The sequence below is a fragment of the Amblyomma mixtum genome, chromosome 2, assembly GCF_055824585.1.
Source record: "Amblyomma mixtum isolate Tamu chromosome 2, ASM5582458v1, whole genome shotgun sequence".
NCBI classification, from domain to species: domain Eukaryota; kingdom Metazoa; phylum Arthropoda; class Arachnida; order Ixodida; family Ixodidae; genus Amblyomma; species Amblyomma mixtum.
This window is the reverse complement of record NC_143013.1, coordinates 84,576,985-84,598,901: the sequence shown is the minus strand read 5'-3', so window position 1 is coordinate 84,598,901 and position 21,917 is coordinate 84,576,985. Positions and strand designations below refer to the sequence as shown.

Here is a 21,917-nt window from a genome sequence, read left to right as displayed (position 1 = left end):
ACGGGGGCGTGGTGAAACTGGACCTCTAAGAGCGCAGACCTCTAAGAGCGCAGAAGAGAGCGTTTTGTGAGGTTCTGTGCCAACCTCATTTGTATGGTCCATGCTGCGACCAAGTACACTTTTGGATTGCACGCAAAATAAACGATTCGACGCTTGGCGTGCCAAAAACAGACCGGCAGGAACGAAACTACTTCTTGCGCCCGCATCGCCGGCGGTCTCCGCGTTTACCGCTAACGCGTAGAGAGAGAGAGAGAGTGAAGAGCGCGGAGGGATGATCACCGCCTCTCTCTTCCTCCCCCACCGCGCGTCGCCCGCAGCGCCCCCCGCCGCGTTCCTCCCTCGGCTCTGCTCCGCGGATCAGGCCCGACAGGCTCGCCGCGCACCGGTGTCGCCGCCGCCGTTGGGTGTTTTGGGGATGCGACCCGGCCGCCCGTCCTCATCGGTCAAGAGTTGCGACTGGCGCCGAGTGTGACGGTTTCAGCGAGCCGCGGCGGCCGACCCTCGCGAGGGACTCCGATGAGAAGAAGAGCGCAGCGGGAGCGCCGAGCACCGCCGAGCGCCGCCGCCGCCGCCGCCGTGGTGGGCCTCTTCGATCCCGCGGCTGCTCCTCCGCCGACCGTCTGCTCGATGCGCGCCGGCCTCGGCCCGTCCTGCTGTGCGCGACCGAATCGACGCCGCCGGCCGCCCCCGGCGCTGCCGCAGCGCCGGCTCTGACTCCGCGCAAGGAGGGAAAACTGTGCCCGACGACGTGATTGTACGTGCCTGTTTCGCGAGACCGAGGCTCCCCTTTCGCTACACACAACACAGCCTCGGCGCTGCTTCCTCGACACACCTCCCCCCCACCCGCTCCTCTGCTGGCCGCCTCCCCCCTCCCCAACTTCCCCGCTGTGTGTGCGGTGAATGGCGATGGCCCGTCTTCGAGATCGGCCGGCAAGAGCGGCTCGCCAGGACGCGACCCGGATGCCGGGACAGCAGCATCCCGCCGGCGTTGCGCCCAGCCCCGCGTCGTTCGCCCGTGGAGCGGCCTCTGCAGCGGCGGCCTCCGGCGGCCTGCCTCAAGGCGCTAACCCTCGTCCCAAGCTCCAGCGCCGCTAAGCCTGCGCGCCTCTCCGCCGGACCCCCGCCCGCACAGTCAGCGGTCGCTGCCCGGCGGGACTCGGGGCCAACGCGGACGGCCCCATTTCGAGCGGACCCCTGCGCGACCCCCCAAGACTCGAGGGAGGGATCCGCCGTAGAAGTGTACGCTTTTAGGCCTGACTGAGAGGAGGAGGAGGGGGAGTTTTGTGTTGTTTTTTTTTTCCTCCGGTCGGCTCGTGTCTCGCCGAGACCGTCGGTGGCCGCGGCGGTGACGACGCGAGGGGACCCCCAGCCGGCGGCCGGAGCCCGCGGTCCTCGCGTCTTCGTGTCCGCAGTCCCCGCGGCGTGTCCAAGGCGCCCGGCCGGCGCGCGGGCGCTGCGGTGACATGGCAAGCTGGCGGCATCGCGCCGGGCCGGAGTGACGCGTCGCGCCGACGACCGCAGCATCGCGTCGTCGCCGGAGGCGTCGGCGTCCGTCTCCCGCGGGGCTCCAAGACGCCGCTGCGACGCGGCCCCACTGCTACCGCCACCGGCTCGCTGAGTGCAAGCGGTGGCGAGCTGTTTTCGGTGGTGCAGAAACATGGCTTCGTCGGCAGCCAGGCCTAACATGGGCGTCGGTTCGAGCGAGCCGCAGCAATGCTCGGAACCCGAAGAGGAAGCCAGTCCGACGTCGGCGGCCGGCGCTGAGGGCTCCTCGCAACAGGACGAGCAGCAGCAGCAGCAGCCCGAGTACGAGACGGGCCACGGCCACTACTTCACCAAGCGGACTTTCCACAAGCCCACCTACTGCCATCACTGCACCGATATGCTCTGGGGACTCATAGGTCAAGGGTACATTTGCGAAGGTAGGTTACCTCTACGACGCTATCTGTTCGAACTTCACTATACACCGCTGGCCACCCCGTTATTGGGCACCGCTGACCGAGGTCAGGCAAGCGGTTATTCTGCAAGACCGGCTGGTACCACTCATGTGGCGCGTGAAACATTAGCGCTGACATTTGATAATATCTGACGTTCTTGAGATAACCGGTCGCACGTTGTTTAGTGCTGCAGTAAACAGAGCAGCAGGCTTGTTGAATTGGCCTCCAGTAAAAGGAGTAACCTTGGAAAAAAGCGAACGTGCTTTTGCACAGGTTAGGCCTAGCCGTCATGTTCACCCGATACATTCCATTGAAAACACTTGTCAGAGAAAGGATCATGAATATTGCTCTCAGTGTTCAAAGTTTTCTTCTTATATGTCCACTTCACGCATGAGCAGTAACCTCTGAATCCGTTTTTGTGAAGAGGAGGTTCCTGACAAGACCGATACTCTGCTGGAAGTTGTCACGTTGGGCGCTGAGAACTGGGCTGTGCGATTTACGATTACGATGTGTGCTGGCTACCAGATCATCAGGGGCGGGGGCACATTGGGTGAATGGCTTTAATAACGTAGTCATTTGATCGTAACCTTGAGGAAAACTCACCCGCAGTCGCTGCATAGTTTCGTGTTTACGTTTCAGTGTGGGGATTTTTTGCCGCCATATTGCTTTCTGGACATCTCTCATTGCAAGCGCTAAGCACGCGGAAATAAAAGCGTTGCGCACGCAATCTTCTAGAGCATAAACTATTGCTTATCATGTGATGAGCTTAGGCCTAAAGCAAATTCCTGGACCAATTCGCCGGCATCATCATTCCACGACCGCTGTGTTTAGAAGGCTCAGTTACCTGGAAGTTTAGACCAGGCATTACTCTCCACGTTACGTTTTTGTGGACTTTCTGACAGAGTTGACGCTTCACTGAGCTCACGGAGTGGTTCCACTTCGAGCTCTCCGCTGACGCTGCAGAGGCGTAAAAACAAAACGTGCGATTGTTTACCAGTTGTAAACCCTTTTGAGTATCCATGCACGTCCATTTAAAAAAAAATAAGTACGCATAAACGCTGTTTTTACAGAGAAAGAGCGGCTCGTTTGTGATCGTGTAAATTGATGGCCTCGAACTACGCTGTTTATTTATAAACATGAAGGGGCGCCTAGTTAAACTTGGGAAAGTTTAGCCACTGCACCCCTCGCGGTAGAGACTGGGCGGTAGCGACTACTTTCGATCCCACTTTTAACAGCCGCGCTGTTAAGAAAACGCAGTGGAATGCTCACATACGCAAGCGTCTTTTTTCGTCCAGAGAGCCCGGGCACTTCTGGCAACTCGCATCTTTCGCCGTGACCTACGGTGCTATTATGCAAATTAGTCGAGTGCCTTCTACTCTGGACAGCGGCAGAGCTCCCCCGGACTATAAATTTGACGTCCAGTGCTTTCACTACGAGTGAAATACAATGTCTTCTCTTCGCATCACAACTCCTGAAGTCCCGTATGCAAATGGGTCGCACTATTACTTCCTGTTTTTGTTGTTATTTTTTCATTTTCTTTTAGCCTTTATCTTCAAAACTCCCATAAACTACTACTTTCGTCTTTTTTTGAGCGTGTTCGATTTCCAAAATGCGTACCACATCGGAAGTTATATTCTCTTCTCAGATAGTGTGGTATATACGGTTGACACTTTTATAGAGCTGGCACAGTGTTAATGGAGCAACTGTGTATGTGTTCATCGCGTGCTGCTTTTGATAGTAACCTGCTCCTGCCTAGATTTGTCATGTTAGGAAAAACATTCTTACGTCGAAACTTTGTCTCTAGTTGTTTGCGGTACCCAGTGGCTTTGCGAAAACGCCCTATTTCATCCACACTTGAGCTTATTTCCTTTCTCTATATCTTGTGCTTACGATGATTTCTCTTTTGTACTTTTCTACCCTTGGAGGTATAAGCTCAGCACGTCCGCAGGACAAGAGCTTTCTGAGTAGATGAGGCCTCGGACATCGCTTCTTGAAATGCCACCTACTCAATAAAGGCTGATATTTCCTTTCTCTGGGCTCATTAAAACCATATTTGGCCTCTCAGTTGATAAAGAATTTTGATTAGTTTACCGAAAATAAAACACCTTGTCAACTTGTCCCGGCCATCCTCGCCGGTGTGGCTGTTTGGCTTAAAATTAGTCCATTCCGGCCAAGTTTCAGTCTTAGCGTTAGATAGCATACATCAAAAGCCAGCTGTAAAGGCGTTCTTGGTTTAATGAAAATCGGTCATCATTGATCGTGAGTCTTCGCGAGAATAAGAGAAAGGGGTGTAGAAAAATTATCAATGGAACGATATCGCTAATTTCCCCTTAAAAAGTTGGGAAAGAAATAAATGAAATGCAGAATGGCAGATGTGATACTGCAGACACAAGGAAACGTCAGGATTGCAGCTGTGGTGTCCATAGGGATGGCTTTAGGGAAAGCTAGTAATGTCTAGGAATGACTAACCTATTCTTATAACTCCATCGTCTCGAGGGGCGCGCGAAAAGCTTTGAAGGTTTTCGTTGGCTCTCGATTTTCAACCGCATGGTGAATAGTTGGAGGATACATGGTTATAGAGATTAGTTTTGAGGATTTTATTTATTTTATTTAGTATTTACAGTACGTTACATGGTTACATGGTATAATTACAGCAGGACTCCCCAAAAGTCGAAGTTGCAAATAAATACCAGCATTCTGCTTTTCAGAGAGCACCAGCGGCTGTCTCGAGAGTGGAGAAAAGAGGTATCACTGAGGGAAGAGCCTTCGTTCTTTATAGGGTTTGGTTAGCAGTTAGCGTGATGACAATGATGGTATTGGTGGTGGTGGCGTAGGCAGTGATGATGATGATGATAAGCGTCCAGCTCCCCCTCTCTTCTGAAATATTTTAAGTTTTCTATAGTTAAATTTACGACACATTTCTCAAACTATCCCTGCATATTCTATTTCAAGCTGAATTTCGATGGAGGCGAAATTCTAGAAGCCCGTGTACTGTGCGATGTCAGTGCACGGTAAAGAACCCCAGGTGGTTAAAATTTCCGGAGCTCTTCACTACGGCGTCCCTCATAGCCTCAGTCGCTTTGGGACGTTATGCCCCCAAAAATGAAATCTATTTCAAGCCGGGTAGCCAAATGTTTGAAGCGGAATGCGGTTTTCAGCGCATGACGAACAAAACTTGGAAGCAATCGAATGATCAAACTTATCGTATCGAAACGCCGAGATAAATTATCAATTAAGGTTGCGCAAAATTACCTGGATGTTGCCTTATATCTTGCAGATGTAGTTAATTGAGCTTGATTTATTTTTTGTTTTGTTTTCTCAAGAGATTGAGGAAACCTCCTTTGCGTTAGTCATAAGCTTCCATGTACACTACTGAATGTAATATTCACTCTGATCGTTATTTCTTGTGATTGCTCTAAAAGCGGTCAGGAAACTACCAAATTCACAGGAACAGGATAACCGCATTCGCAATATCGTTTAAGGTTACTGTAGAAAGATTCGTGGTTTAAAACGCAGTAAGTGGTTTTCACGAGACAAAACGCTGTCACTAGGATGGCACTGACGTTATGTGGGACCGCTACTTCAGCCTTTGATATCGATTGCTTTGTAGTATATATATCAAGCTTTAGTCATATAGATAGCACTGCTCTCCTCACTTTTAAATATTAAGATAATAGAGTGGCATATGGTATTCGCTTCCTTCCAGTTTATTACCAGAGGATCCCCTTTCAGATAGTCATACTAAGGTTGCTCCAAGTCAGTTACACGGTGTTCTCACACGAAGTGCAGCCGTGCATGAATTACTTACGTGATCCTCTCCTGTACTCGAATCTTGCCCGCCTTTTTTTTTTTGCTGCGAGAGGCTCGGGGGTGATCGCGAATTCGCATTTTTTTGGACACACTTTCCCTGAGAGCATCACTGGCAACCGATGATATTTTTGTAGAGCATTTTTTTGCAGACGCAGTGAAAAGGTTCGTGCTGAAATTAAATCAAAAGTACTGGCATGTCGTTCAAAAAGGAGGTAAACCAAGAAAGTAAATTTCTGATGAAGGCAGAAGGAATTATGCAGCTTTCCATAATTAGCAGTTATAAAAGCTTTTTTTTTCCCCGGGAACTTTGCCAAAAAAAGAAATGACAACTGGTTCGTAGCATGGTGACAGTCCAAAGCAATTCAGATAAATGTAGCAGAGATATTCGCTCTGGCTACTTGTGCGGACCTCACGCGATGGGCATTTTTGGTTATATCTGAATTACTTCGTGCCTATTTCTTGGTTCATTGCTCTTTTTCCATTTATTTTTTTTCCTGCTATGCTTCTTCACATTGACTTTGCTTGGGCAAGAGCGTTTAGCACTTTTCTTTCTGTAATTTTTAAACAAATTTGTTTTGCATATGCCTATTTCTTGGTTCATTGCTCTTTTTCCATTTATTTTTTTCCTGCTCTGCTTCTTCTCACTGACTTTGCTTGGGTAAGAGCGTTTAGCACTTTTTTTTCTGTAATTTTTTAAACAAATTTGTTTTGCATGCTCTACCCGAAAAATTTCCATAGTATAAAAAAAGTCGTTTTTTTGTTATTGTTAAAAAACTATTAAATGAGGCCAAACACGTTCATCACAGCTGTCATTTGCTTTCTGCAAAAAAAAAAAAAGCACGCTGCGATATACCTTGAACGGGAGCGACATCTCTGAGCGGAGTAGGCTAACGGAGCAGTTCGGATGTCTGTTCTATACGGTCGAAACAGTGTGCGTCACTATGCGTCATCGATCTGTTACGCGGAATACAGTTCCACAAGGAGAGCAACTTGAGAACGACTAGCTTTAGCTGCGAAAGGTGTCAGGAGTGATTGTTTTATTTATTTATTTTTTTGCGACAAAGTGTCGTAGGTACAAGGTTTCAAGACTCCGCTTTCTTATTTTTTTTTGTCTTCTGCCAGGCGCTATTCCGGTTTCTTAGGGTGTCATGCTAACGCTGTAGGTTGCGACGCAAGTCCGTACTGACATCCCCGATCCTTACGTCGACCCCCTCTTTCCCTTGCACATCCTTCCCTTCTTTCCTCTTCCCTCTCTTTCGGTTAATGCCTCCGCTTTTCATGTTTCCTTCTCTCTTTAACTCTTTTACTAAACTAATTCGGAGAGGACGAATAGGGGCGCGGAGGTTCGTTCTATGGAATAGGGGATATTCAAAATTCCGCAAGTGCGCTTTCCCGCATAACAATGTTTCCCCAAACAACATGGCTGACCATGCGTTTCCAGCTGAAACAAAGCAAGAAGACTGTTTTTTGTTTGATTCTTCCAAAATACGTTTCTTACATTCTATCCACACCTTTAGCGCCTGTTCTGTAGCCCACGTAGTTCCATGGGCGTCCGGAGGGGGGGGCAAGGGGGGGCGGCTGCACCCCCCTGGAAAATCACTCACTCTAACCGTGAGTGATGGCCGCACACCAGGGGCGGCGGTGCGCTCAGCAAAAAGAGTAAAAGCGGCCCCGCTTCCAGCTTTGGGTCACATCTGCGAAGTGCCGCGTCCGGGGACGCGTCGTTGCAGACATACAGCGGCACCGGCGAGCATGTGTTTCGAGGCGTCTTGAGATGGGTGCCTGTTTCTTTGATCTCTAGAGAGATAGCCACACGGAGGCAGACAGTGCACATTCCGGCCACCGATGAATTCTTCAGGAGGGAGGGACAAATCAGCCGTGTCCACCCCCGCTTTGTCGGGCTGCTCAAGGGCAAGCAGGCGATGAGTTGGCGCCGCCGCCGCTCGCTGTCTCCTCCGATCCACGGGAGAGCGCAGTTCGGTAGAGCGCCGCTTTCAGAATCTTCGGCAAAGGGGATTAGCAGCTGCTTTTGTTCACGGCGACGCAGTCTCCAGAGGCGCCCCCACACCAGCGTTCCTTGCATCTTCTCCGGAAACCAGCGCCTTTGGTCAAGGCAGCCCGATGGCGCCTGCCTGGCTCGCCTGGCTCGCCTGTCACCTCTGGCTGGGCCTCAAATCCCAACAGCGCCCATGTACTGTGCGATGTCAGTGCATGGTAAAGAGACCCAGGTGGTCGACATTATCCGGAACTCTGTACTACTCCGTCCCTCATAGCCTGAGTCGTTTTGGGGCTGTGAACCCCATAAAAACACACAAAACAAATTTTCTGACCGGAGTGGCGAGTGTCCCTTCCCCTCGGAAGTCACGAGGCGTTCCTTTCACCCCCAAAGTGCGTATTCGGGGATAGTGCGGCAAGTAGGCCCTTGCATGTGTGCGCGCCTCTGTGTTTGTGCTTCGGTATTTTTAGTGGCCGGTTGTCAACGAAGCTGAGAACAATCAAGACAGCGGACGAGAAAACGACGAGCGGCGAGTAGTGTGTGTGCAAATACTCGACTGTGCGGTTGCGCGAGCAAGATGGAGCGAGGTGTATGAAGCTGCGAGCGTGCATTTATCTTGTAAATAAGTTTTCGTTGTATATGTAGTCATTTTTTGTTTTCAACGTACGCATTCAACCGTTTTTTCAATCAATGTGTATATATTTTTAACACTACCAACCCCGAAGAACTCCATAGCCAGCTTTGTCTCGCGCGGTTCCGAATGATGGACATTCGGCGCTTCTTCAAGCGTCAGCGGTTGTCTGACGAAGCGTTATCCAAATGCGCCCCTGCAGATTCTGGTGTGATATGTGACAACGGTGTAGCATTTGAACAGAGTGATGCAAGCTTTTATCACCGGACAGTAGCTGATGTCGTCGACTCCATGGAAGGGACTCTGTCAACAGTGAGTTCAGGTAATGCAGCAGGCCGAGATGATTCCATTTCTCCTTTCTTGGGATTTAAGTCCGGATTTGACCAGAGCGATGCAACCTTTCATCACCGGACAGTAGCCGACGTCGTCGTCTCCATGGAAGGAACTTCACCAGCGAGCTCCGGTCACGCAGTAAGCCGACACGATTCCCTTTCTCCTTGCTTGGGATCGAAGTCCGGAGACAACATCAAGAAAACAAATAACTTGCCTCAAGAATATGACTTAGGAGAGTTTCTAGGCAAAGCTAAACTCACTGGCATACCGGACTTTTTGAAGTTACGTCTTCTTACTAAGCCATGGTCGCCAAATGTTACATACGATTTTAAGAAGTATGTAACACCTGGAAAGAGGCCTTTTCGACATCAATGGCTGGGAGATTACGCCCCCTGGCTTGCGTACTCAGCGACAGCGAAAGGCGCTATTTGTCGTTTTTGCGTCATTTTTCCTCCACGTGTTCACCGGGGTACTCAAGGAAGTTTTATCGTGCGCGCTTTCAGTAACTACAGAAAAATGCACGAGGCGTGCAGGGATCACGTAAAATCCCAATGGCACCAGGAGGCAATGACGGCCTCACAGAACTTTATGGATGTGATGAAAGGCAAGCAGCTACCCGTTATAGAGCAGCTGAACAGAGCACTGCACGCACAAGTTGAAAGGAACCGTGAGAAACTATTTCCAATAGTTTCCACCATTGTGTTTTGCGCGACGCATGACTTGCCAATTCGCGGCAAGCAGTCCGATAGTGGAGTCTTCAATGATCTGCTTGACTTTCGTGTAGAAGCTGGAGATACTCTACTTCAGGAGCACTTCGCTTCTTCTGCTGGCAATGCCAAGTACACTTCTGTCCGCGTCCAGAACGAGATCATCACAATCTGTGGCGACACCCTGAAAGAGCAGATAGTTACCGAAGCTAACAAAGCGTTTGCTTTTTCCGTTCTTGCTGACGAAACTGCAGATATTTCAGGAAAAGAGCAGATGTCTATAGGCGTTCGCTTTATTGACAAGGCGGGAGCCGAAGTGTGCGTTCGAGAGCAGTTTTTGGGATTTGTAGAGCTGGAGCAATTAAACTCTGCTTGCATCGCCGCGGCAATCTTGAAGTTTTTACGAATGTCGGGCTGATTCTTTCGAACCTCGTTGGACAGGGGTACGATGGATGCTCTACAATGGCTGGAAAAGAAGCTGGAGTGAACAAAATTATACAAAAACAGTTCCCGAAGGCACTATTTCTCCACTGTGCAAGTCACAAACTAAATCTCGTCATCAACGATCTGAACGACGTCTCTGAAATTCGAAACACAATTGGCATAATCAAACAAACCATAAACTTCTTCCGCGAGAGCGTACTCCGGAGAAAATTGGTGCCGAACATTCCGATGCTGTGTGAGACAAGATGGTCTGCAAAATATAAGTCTATTAGGATCTTCTCTTAGCATTACGTGGCCATAGTCGAAGCACTCGAGGAGCTCGCGTCCACGGAATCATGCTCGAACGCTGCAACTAGACAACGAGCTCACATCCTCTACTGCGCAACAACAAGCTCATCTTTCATCGTCTGCTTGCATATTGTAGCGAAGTACAGCGCTCGGCTCGAACCAGTTACGAACATTCTGCAAGGTGTATCCATGGACTTCCATTCTGTGCATGACCACATCACTGAGCTGCAACGTATTTTTCGCGGCCACCGGACGAACTCTGTAGAGGAGTTCTCTAACATCATGAATGCAGCAAGGGAGGCAGCCAATCACTTAAATGTGGTGATATCTGTGCCAAGACAAGTCTCTCGTCAGGCCCACCGAGACAACTACGGGATTCAGTCGCCGGAGGAATACTACCGTGTGGCAATATATGTGCCGTACTTGGACTCCCTCACTGCTTCTTTAGCTCGGCGCTTTTCTGAAAGCAATGAGAGGAGCTTCAAACTTCTCCAGCTGCATCCATCAAAAATGAAGCACTTGAGCCGTGTTGAGTTCGCTGTTCTCGCCGAAGAACTCCAGTGCTTTTACGGCATCGACAACTTCAAGGAAGAGGCCATCTCTTGGTACGAGATGTGGTGCAACAAAACTGGGGACCCATCAGAAATAACTTACTGCGAGCTTCTACATCAGGCCAAGACATTCTTCCCTGGTGTTGCAAAAGCCATTGAGGTGGCTCTGGCTTTGCCAGTTACTACCTGTACGGTCGAACGCTCCTTCAGTACAATGAGGAGAGTGAAAACGTGGCTACGCTCAACGATGACAAACGACAGACTGGACGGCCTTTGTATGATGAGTGTGCACCGAGAGCGTGTAATGAAGCACAGGAATGAATTTATCACCCGTGTCATCACGCAATTCGCCCAGAAAAATCCGAGGCGTCTACAGTTGCTGTTTACTGACTGACTGTCGTTGCGTGTTTGTGAACATATTGTGCTGTGTGCTGGTCATCAATCCGGGTGTGTCGAGAACCCGTATGCAGCAAGACTGAGCACTCTTCTCCACGAAGTGATAGTATCTTTTTGCATTTTTATTAATTTTAATTGTTTCTTCGTTGATAAACTCCAATGTATCTCTCCTAGCCACGCTTTAATTTGCTGTTTGTAATTTTTCTTTCATGTGTGTATTTTACTTATTTATTTTATTTATTTATAAATAAATAAATTTACTCCGCAAATAGTGCCTTTCTGCTACGAACATACCCCCCCCCCCCTCCGGCGCCAACAGCCAATGGGGCCCCCCCCTGCAAAAAATTCTGCGGACGCCCTTGCGTAGTTCCTTTATAGCGAAGTCCGCCATCTTGTTTGGGCCAACATTGTTATGCGGGAAAGCGCGCTTGCGGAATTTTGAATATCCCGTTTCTAGGGCTATAGATTCCCTGGGACCAGTTGTGCTCGCATCACTCCCAGTTATTCTCGTTGCGAACAAAACCGCTGGTCACGATTCGAGGGCTATCTGTTGCTCTCGCAGCCATTCCCGTTATCGCCCTGTTTTGGCCGGCTGTGCAGTGGGCATAAACAGAGGCAGCAATAAACAGAGGGCGCAATAAACGCAGATAGACGAAGAATTTATACCGCCGAGTGTCTCAGTGTCTCGCGCTGAACTCTTTCGCGACTCATTTGACTCGCTTTTATAACTGCAGAAGCCCTGTTGCGTCGTCATTCACGGAACGCGAATGTCTCGCTGAATGGGCCGGCCGGTAGGCAACAGCGCTGATTTCGCAAGTAATGAGCTATTCGCGGCGCTATCCATGCTCAAAAAAAAATTAAAAGTAAGAAGAAAAGTGTTCTCATCTAAAGAAGGGAGGCAAGTACGTCCACGGATTTTCATTAAAAATAGTGTAGGTTGTTCTTTCTGTAATCGATCATTTTTAGCCAGTATGTAGCAAGTTCTTCGGAATATAACATGCGTGAAAAGCTGACAGACAGCCTAGCTCTCGTGACGTTCAAGCGTTCTTGCGTAACATCGCACGCCTAGTCAGATCAACAGCTGTGCTCGATTAGGGGTTTCCTCGGGCAAATGCACTTTAAAAGAACCGAATAAATCAGTTTATGCGCAGGCTGGTTAAGCAAGCTGTTTCGTAGAGACGACAGCTTGTGAGAGCCTTAAAATAGAATGCGTATTAAAAGCATGCACGGGGAAGGAATGTTGAATGCGCTCCATAAGGATACTGATTATTTTAAAGGTGGAGAGAGAGAGAAGGAGCAATGGGATTAAAAAGGAATGGGGCAAATAGTGCCATTGGACACTGCAAAAAAATCGGAATGCCGCAGTCTCCCATTAAGGGCCGAGTGCTGCACTAAAAAGTAGATGAAGCCACGGTCGCCTTTACTTGCATCCTGGCAACTCACATGGCTAGATGAAGCGGAGTCTCAAAGCACAAGCGTGCCACAAAAGTTAATTTGCTGTCAGTCCCCATGAAAAAAAAAAATGAACGAGTACCACTACTCCCATCGCTTTCTCAGGAAACGAAGGATGTTTGCCGTATACGCGCAACACATACGTTTAGATTTTCCCCCAGATTTGCAATGATTGGTATTAGTCTCCACATACGTGAGATTTTGTTATCAAATCTTCGCACACCGGACTTCTTTTATAATCGTTTTATCTCTCATCTATCCACAGCGAGTTGAAAGGTGGTGGTGGTTTATGGGGTTTGACGTCCCAAAGCGACTAAGGCTATGAGAGACGCCGTAGTGGAGGGCTCCGGAAATTTCGACCACCTGGGGTTCTTTAACGTGCACTGACACCGCACAGTACACGGGCCTCTAGAATTTCTCCTCCAAAGAAAATCAACCGCCGCGGCCGGGATCGAACTCGCGTCTTTTCGGTCAGCAGCCGAGCACCATAACCACTGAGCCACCGCGGCGGCCTGAGTCGAAAGGTGTTGATTCCTAACTGGGCTGGTAATCCCACCTCTCGCCGACCTTTCTCACGTCTCTTTCCCTGTCGCTATCATTACAAGAACGAAAAAGCGGTCAGATCACAAACTGATGACGCGCTCAGTGACACCTGAGACAACCGGCTACGCACCCCGGGTATTACGAGGAAATGAGACGGAAAGCGGGCTTCGAGTGCGCTTCTGCGGATGTGTGCAGCGTTTAAGCCTTTTAATGGCCTCAGGCTAGGCAGCTATACATAGACGCCACCCACCGCCTTCCAGCAGGAGCTCTTGGCTCTTCCACGGGCAATGCGCCAGTCTAATGGCTGGAACGAGGCATGCGCACACTGATGGGCTGCTTTGTGTATATAGTTGAAGAACTCACCGCTCTAAGACGCGCTGGGGAGAAATGGCCGGTGCTTTTTTAGTCCAATAGCATTTGAAGCCTCATCGGAGGAAATAAATATCTGGTCGGTCATAAAATTCGCTGATTGGCTGGACCAATGTGACGTCGCCGGACCGAATAAATCCTATTGGCTCGAGGAGAGCGACGTCACCAGACCGGATTATTCCCATTGGCTGAACGGCTATGACCTCACCAGACTGTAAGTGACGTCACTTCCTAGCTGGTGAGGCCACTCCCCTTCAGTCAATGGGAATTATCTGATCTTCTGACTCCGGCAAAGGCATCAGCACATTCTAATGCTATCGCACTGCCAACACATAATGTAATTAGGTGTCTCTGAATTTTTTCCCCCAAATTTTATCCAGAAGCCCCATCAGTTGAGATGTGGAAGTTGGTATGTAGCTGACCAACAAGTAAACGAAAGGTTGTTGCCGCAGACTCAGGAAGGCGTGCCGCCCTAGCTCCTTCGATGGATTACGTCAAACAGAAAGTGCTGCTATTAATTACCTTTTTTCCAGCATTGTAATGCTGGATGATGATGAATGCGTAACTTCTGCGTAACTCCTGCGTAACTCCAGCTGATGACTGCGTAACTTCAGCAGATTCAAGGATGATTAGCGTGTTTGGCGACGACGAAGATGAAGCAAACACACACATGCATACACGCACGCACACACACGCAGCTTTATGAGACACGGTACGGGAAGTGCTACGTTGGGGAAAGTTGGAACAATAAAACTGTTTTGAGGCTTCGTTTAAGAAATCCTCACACTTCTATCTGCTGGCATCTGCCATCCGACTCATTTGGGTATCGCGCGTGTAAATGTGGAACGAAGGCGTAGGCGGTACAGTTATTGAGGCGTCTGCTCCTACGAGACCCCTACAGGTCAAGCTCAATAGCTCCAGGTGTCAAGTGCTCTGATAGATATCTTTTAGTGCACTAAAGGGACACCACAGGAACCTTGGAAAGCCTTAGTGGAGAGCTCGGGAACTCTACCTGGAATCAGGGGGCTGGGGGGGGGGGGGGGGGGGAGGTCACACTTCGCCACAATCAAAATATGGCTGGTGACGAATCGGTGAGAAGCCGAACTTTATATCTGCTGAGCCACCATGGATGGTCTGTGAAGTGTTTTAAGTTAAAATGTGTACGGCCATGGAGAAAAGTCTTCAGTAGACATGTTTTGTTTTTTAGCCATGTAGTGGAAAGCACTTAAATTATTTTTTATAGGAAAAGTAAAGACGCAGTAACTGTCTAATTTCTCCGTGGACACCTCAATCACGCCGTGAGGGAAGGGATGAACGAGTGCTAAGTTCTAGTCGCTGCATGCAGGTTGAGGGAAACCTTCGTTCTCACTTTTCAAGATTATTTGACCATCAGTGGTACTTTAAGTGTTGCACTACACGGCTGAAAACGAAACCATGTGTCCCGAAGACCCCTGACCAAGGCTGTACATGCTAAGTATGCACGTAGCAGAGTAAGCGGCAGATTTTTTCTTCGTTAAATTAGTGACGAAATCCGCAGTAATGTCACCGAAAGCGCGCACATTAACACTGCTGCCTTTTGCCTGTCGAAGCGAAGCACTCATTTGAGTTCGCACTGGTTTTGAACTCTGTGCTTAGTCTTACTTTAGCGGTAGCTCGCAACAGTTACTTTGAAGGCGGACGGCAAATTGTCTTGCGTCAGGACTCGCTGTACGTTGGCGGTCAAAAAGATGTTAGAATTCTTCGTACTGAGTGCATCGAGTCACATAGCGTGGTTTTGTGTGCTCACGTTCAGCCGTTGAGCCAACGACAGCCTTTCTCGAGTCGTGAGCAAGGAACAGGTTGATTTGTAAAGTGACGAGATCCGCTTGTGCGGGGCTGTTTACGTGTTCACAAAACGACCTTGCAGTGTTCACGAGAAGGGTGCATTACCAAGAAGCCGGCTCGCTGGATCGTTTTTCGTAGGACGATGCTCATGTCTTCTCTTTCAGATGCTCGATAATAATCGAATAAATGCTGACCGAACACGTTATTTCACATTAGCACATGTTTATCTACTCCGACTTGGCCTCTGCTGATGGCTGACCTGCCTATAGAACTGGAGAGCTCCAGCTGGTAGGAACCATCTGGTGACCTCCACTATGGACGTGATTAGTAGGTCACAGTGTTGCCTTGACAGTGCCTTGACGCAGTGTTGCCATTCCGCATTAACCCGCCATTTGAACGATTTTTGTCCTGGAACTCAAAGCGATGTTGTCGGGCGAAAGAATTATTCTATATCAACTAATACACTGATGTATACACGTCCAAACCACTCAGGTCAGTCGATAAACACGCGATGCGTTTACAGTCGTCCTCACATCTCTTTTGAGCGCTGGAACGGCGCGCTCCGTTGTGAATTTATGTCAGCCGCTGCTGCCTGATGGGCCCAATATAGCTTTTAAGGACACGAGTGGTTCTACACGATCGATGGAAATGTGCATGCATGATAAGGCCTTGTTTCTAGACCTAGGCCACTCGTAAATGACGCAAATGCACTCCCCAATGCATCGTTCGAAAGCTCTAGACAGGTGTGGGGACGAATGTACCATGCGTAGCCGGAATGAATGCTGTGTGTACAGGGACGCATCGAAACGGCGTGAGGTCAGGGCGGAAGTGTCATGCGCGACCACAGCTGCGTGGGGACGTGCCGACTATTACATGGATACACAGCAGCAGTTGTTGGCGTCGTTCCCGGACTACTGGTTCTCTCCGGCCCCCTTCCTACTACATCTCGTAAGAAGTGGCGGTATAATTCGGGTAGCAGCGTTCAACGGCAGATGAGCGCCGGCAGGCGCGGGAGCCGGGCCGCGCCACCGCCTCCTCTTATTGAACATGGCGTCGGCGGCCGCCATTTTAACTCCGGCGTCGTACACACGCACTCACTTACGCTCACGCACACACCGAGCTTCCCTCTGCAGCTGGCTGCGGCGGCGAGGAGGAGCGTGTGGGAAAGAGTGTGGGGAAAAGAGGGGAGCGCGGGGATGGTGGTGAGGGCAACTCGAGGGTCGATGAGGAGAAAAGGGGGGAAGCCGCCGTGCGCGCGCGCGCGCTCTTGGGCCGCGTACGCGAGGCGACGCCAGCGGGCAATCGACGTGCTGCTGCCGCTGGCGGCGGCGCGGGTTTCACGTACATTACGCGAAGGAGAAGGACGGGGCTGTGCACGCCAGTGGAGCCCGTATGTGCGGTGGCTCGCGGGAGTGAATTCGGCCGACACTTCTTTGCGGCCGGAGTCGTTGTAGACCAAGCACTGAATGAGTTTGGCGAATCATCGAATTCCGGGTGCCCCAGGGCATCGCTCGTTGCTACTTACCCAGCCAGGCATCCGAGTACGAGCGCTTAGCGCGTTCGTCTTGAAGATGTAAGAAATACTCATACATCCTAGTAAAAATAAAAACAAAAGACGACAGAATCGTGTCAAAAATACAGCAAAATGTTTTGTACTTTTGTCGTAACCACATATTTTTCTGTAGTACTATGGTTATTTCTTTAGTACTTTTCTGTAGTAACTATTCAAAATTCAGTTACTACAAAAATTTATGTTGTTACTACAAGGTTTTGGTCAAAAACATTACAGAAAGACTGTTGTGGAGACAGAAGAATTCCTGTTTTGTTTTTCGACTCGGATACATACATACATACATACATACATACATACATACATACATACATACATACATACATACATACATACATACGTACATACATACGTACGTACGTACGAATAGACGGACAGGCAGGCAGACAGACGCACATAAAGAAAGGAAAGCGCCCTACGAGGCTTGTTGTAAATCCTGGACTACAGGTTCGAGAAAATCTTGTGCAGTTCTGCAGGATTCAAGCTAGACTGATACGAAAAAACGGAGGAGCGACGCAGGCAGTGGAGGTGAAATAAAGGCCATAATCATTATAATCATCTTCAGTCTAACTACGCCCACTGCAGGACAAAGGTCTCTCCCACAAAGGTCTCTCCCATTATGGAATACAAGCGATGGCAGGTTGCTGTCACGATGATGTGAAAACCATGCACCCGTGCAAGAAAGAGCAGGTGTTTCGGGAGCTGTGCAGTAAGAGCGAGGAGCAAAAACACAAACCAAACATTTTGCAGTCGTTTTTACTAAGCTAACTAAATACATGTGAAACTTTGCACCTCCACTTACATCTTCTCATGTGTCAGTACTCCTTCAGTTACGGTACGGTCTATTAGCCAGAATCCCGGACTACCTCTGCGTCTTAGTCACTGTGCGTCCATGGTTAAAAAAATTGGCCTGGCTTAGCTTGTGGTTAAGCCTAGGATGCGAAGCATAGGCCGCCGGCGGAGGCTGCGCGTCCGCAAGCGAGCGCACGAGTTGAGCCCCAGCTTTCACAGCTGTTGTGACGTCATATCACGTGGTGCGCCGATGTAGGTCAAGGGGTAGCTACGCGGCCGCGCGCGGCGCAGCAAGGAAGAGCTCGGTTGTGCGGCTAGTATGCTTCGCATAAAAAGGAATAGAAGCAAACATTTTGTGCTTTGAGTCCTGTGCTTTGAGACCCAAAGCGCATTTCTCTTCTTTTCCGTGTCAAGGGAGACAAGAGGGCTTTACTAATGGCATTTTCCCCGCACACGCGATCGCAGAGCCCGCAATAAACGGCTGTTGATACGCACAACTGGTTCTTACGTCACGAGGCCGCGATATTGCGTGCCGTTTCCGCCTCTTCGAACAAGCACCGTCTGTTGCCCCTCCCGAGGCAGCGTGAACAGCAAGCGGCCCGCCGGTTTATTTTGGGAGGCCGACACCGCGTCATGGCTCATTTCCCGATCCATCAGCGTAGTTTAGCGTGCCTTTGACGAGAGGCGGGGAGGGGGGATCTGGATTCAGCATGTCGTTTCTCCCGTCTTTCTACAAGTCGTAACGGCCGCGTAAAACAGGTTCACGAGCAAGGGAAGTTCAGCATGCGTAAGCGTCCGTGCTGGCGACGGGGCCGGCCGTCGATAAATCGAGCAGCGAGATCGTTTTCTCCTTCTCCGTCTTTCGTTCTTTCTTTTGTCCGTTAACCAGGAGAGAGGGGAGAGGGTGAGAGGCGTACGAAGGAGAAGGGGCGCACGTGTAGGCCACCACTACACACGACAAACAGAGGCGTCTCCTTGAAACTTCGAGTATATACGTCATTTACCGTAGCGTGTCCTTCGCTCTATAGACTGCCCGGTTAGGGGGCGCTGATTGATTTTCCTTTTGCTTTGTTCGGTTTACCATCCAGAAGTTTGCCTCTTACGTACAAAAAAGGTTGTTTTTGTTTTGTTTAGTTGCCACCGTGAGTACTTGTTACTTGTCGTCTCTTCCCAACCGTTTGTTTGGTGACAAGGAACGAGAACCAAAATGTGCGCGAGGGGTATAGGTAGAAAGGATACGCATAAAAAAACAAAACAGGGCCGGGTATAGTGATGTTGCTGTCGCATAGCAGAATTGAATGACGTGTACTTTTTTGCATGTATATAGTGATGTTGCTGCCGCATAGCAGGTTTGAGTGACGTGCACTTTTTTGTATGCGTATGTCGTGACCGATAGAAACAGCGTGTGTATTCTCTTTCGCAGCTTCGTAGCTCTGAAGTGGAAGCTATATAGGGAAACCTGCGCCGCCGCTGCACCGCTGCGATAGTTCCCTCAGCAACCACTCTGGTCGCGATAAAAAGGGAGACCACGTTCTTAACTATGACAGACGCGTGCCCGACAGCTTTCCCGTTTTTTTTTTTTGAGTGTGTGTCTGTGCTCGTTGCGCGGACCAGTCACGCAATCAAACTGCGCGTGGAATCGACGGAACGCGTACGCTCGTGCATCGAGATACGCGAGGGCAGGTGGCGTCGTGATGGCGTCCTGGTCAAAGCTTCTGCCACCGCTCACTAGGCTGTAATGGCGCTGCGATCGGCACGTGAAGCTCCAGTTCATGTTCTGTATAGCTCACGCCGCGGATCAGAAGGCGAACCGTTGAAGCACCTCCGTTTCGTGAGAGTGATAGCTCGGCACACTACAGCGAAATTTTGAAGCGCGTTGAGTTCTAACAAGTGCCGCAACGCAGTGGAGTAATTTGGCACGCAGTCCCTTCTTGCACTGCTGGAAGGGACGTTGAGCGAAGTTTTAGCATGGGTGTACTAGCATAGCTGGTGACCTGACGACGTTGGCTTGAAACATTTACATTGTGTTGTTTTTCGATTAGCGTACAAAGTTTGGTATGTTTGGATACTACGCTGTCCTTTCTGTGAACATCTAATTATTGAAGTATCGAATTTCATGCCAAGAAAGGCTTATTGTCAAGATAAGAGAGGTATGGGGATATTGGCTCAAAGGAGATGTTGGCTATGTGGAAAAGGACGAAGCTTAACGACATTGACACGCTCCTCTAAGATAACCAGCAGCGGAACACAGATATGTGCATAATGGAACGGCATAGAACATGCTGTTTGAGTTCCGCGGGCTTTTCAGACCTGTTTGATTAGGACTTACTGTTCACCGCTAGCCGGAACGGTTTCAAACTGCTAACTGCGGTACGCCAGGAGACAATATCTAATCAGAAAATAACTGAATAATGTGAGTGTTCTCGTTTAAAATTTACCTTCCACTTTAGCGCGGCAGGGGAAACGTCTATGGCGAGTGATAAACAAGACTGCGAGCGAATGAATGTAGTTCTGGCTTCATTTTCAGGGCACATTGTTTGGAGGTGTCTGCTTCATTGTGCGCACCAAGTAGAACTTGAACTAAACGTTAAGCCCGCTATACTACACCTTCTGCGGCGTTGCACCTCGCACACCCTGCAACTGACCAATCATTCGATCAGTGGTTGGCGGATAGCTGACTGTCATCATCATCATCATCAGCCTGACTACACCCACTGCAGGGCAAAGGCCTCTCCCATGTCTATCCAATTAACCCTGTCCTTTGCCAGTTTCGGCCATTGTATCCCCGCAAACTTCTTAATCTCATCCGCCCACCTAACTTTCTGCCGTCCCCTGCTACGTTTGCCATCTCTTGGAATCCACTCCGTTACCCTTAAGGACCAGCGGCTATCTTGCCTTCGCATTACATGCCCTGCCCAAGCCCATTTCTTCCTCTTGATTTCAACTAGGATATCATTAACTCGCGTTTGTTCCCTCACCCACTCCGTCCTCTTCCGATCTCTTAACGTTACACCTATCATTTTTCTGGCTGACTGTAGTCGGATACAACTCGAGAAAGAACCGGCTTTTCCCCATCAAAGGACCCGCTTCCAGCCAATGGCGTTGGCCGATCCTGGGAGAAGCCGCTTCGGTTTTGAGTTGTATCCGTCTATAGAAGGATAAGAATGGGGTGGAGCGCGTATGGCAGGTTCTCTCAGATCATGAATGGCAGTTTGCCAATATCCCTCAAGAGACAAGTACACAACAGCTGTACCATACCGGTACTCACCTATGGGGCAGAAACGTGTAGGTTAACAACAAGGGTTCAGCTTAAGTTAAAGACAACGCAGCGAGCTATGCAAAGAAAAATTATAGGTGTAACGTTAAGGGACCGGAAACGGGCAGAGTTGGGGAGGGAACAAACGCGGGTTAATGACATTCTAGTCGAAATAAAGAGGAAGAAATGGGTTTGGGCAGGGCATGTAATGCGAAGGCAAGATAACCGCTGGTTCTTAAGGACAACGGAGTGGATTCCAAGAGAAGGCAAGCGTAGAAGGGGGTGGTAGAAAGTTAGGTGGACGGATGAGATTTAGAAGTTTGTAGGGATACGGTGGCCGCAACTGGCGATTGACAGGATCGATAGGAGAGACATGGGAGAGGCCGTCGGCCTGCAGTGGGCGTAGTCAGGCTGATGATGATGATGTTAGCTGTATCAGTCATCGACAGGTCAGTTTATTTTTAGCTTTCTAGGTTGACTGTCCATTTGGACATTTTGAAAATTTCCCGTTCGATAACTCATGTACCAAGGGGACATGACTTCGCCTTCATCTGAGACTTGGAGAACAGTGGCATGCAGGGGCACTGTGTACGTCGTGCTGCAGAGGAGGCACAAGCTGCGTGTGGTGCTGTTTTGCGCACTGCGGGGGGGTGCAGCTCAAGTTTAGCTCGGCGAGCGGCCACGGGAACGCAGTGACCCTCGCGCTGATCGATACGGCCGCCCGTAGTCTGCTGAGGCTGCCGGGTCCTGTCGGTGCCGATCTGGTTCCAGAAGCTGGAAGAAGGGCGGTCGCAGTGTAGCGCTCTTGTTTTTCCTTCGTTCAGACTCGGCGCTTGGTAGTCGCTCACATCAGACTATACGAGATTCATCCTGAATATCTGACTTGCGCTTACCCGGTAACACACGGTACATGAGGCACAGCTTCTTCAAGGTTCCCGCTTTGAGAACAACTTACTGTACCCAAACAACAATGTACCTAATACCTAACTTTCTGAACACCAACCCATCTTTCCTAGAT

At 49.6% G+C, this 21,917-nt stretch overlaps 1 protein-coding gene across 2 annotated transcripts in view; it reads left to right on the top strand.

The window, feature by feature from the left end:
- Nucleotides 1-319: 319 nt before the first annotated feature.
- LOC149359970 (diacylglycerol kinase theta) overlaps nucleotides 320-21,917 on the top strand; it is a 79,134-nt gene continuing 57,536 nt past the window's right edge. Inside the window, exon 1 of one of the 2 annotated variants that reach the window (XM_089572075.1) lies at nucleotides 320-1,922. In XM_089572075.1, coding sequence (XP_089428201.1) covers nucleotides 1,658-1,922 — 265 coding nt within the window. In that variant the 5' untranslated portion in view covers nucleotides 320-1,657. The remainder of the gene's footprint in view (nucleotides 1,923-21,917) is intronic. The other variant, XM_089572076.1, reaches the window with a different exon arrangement.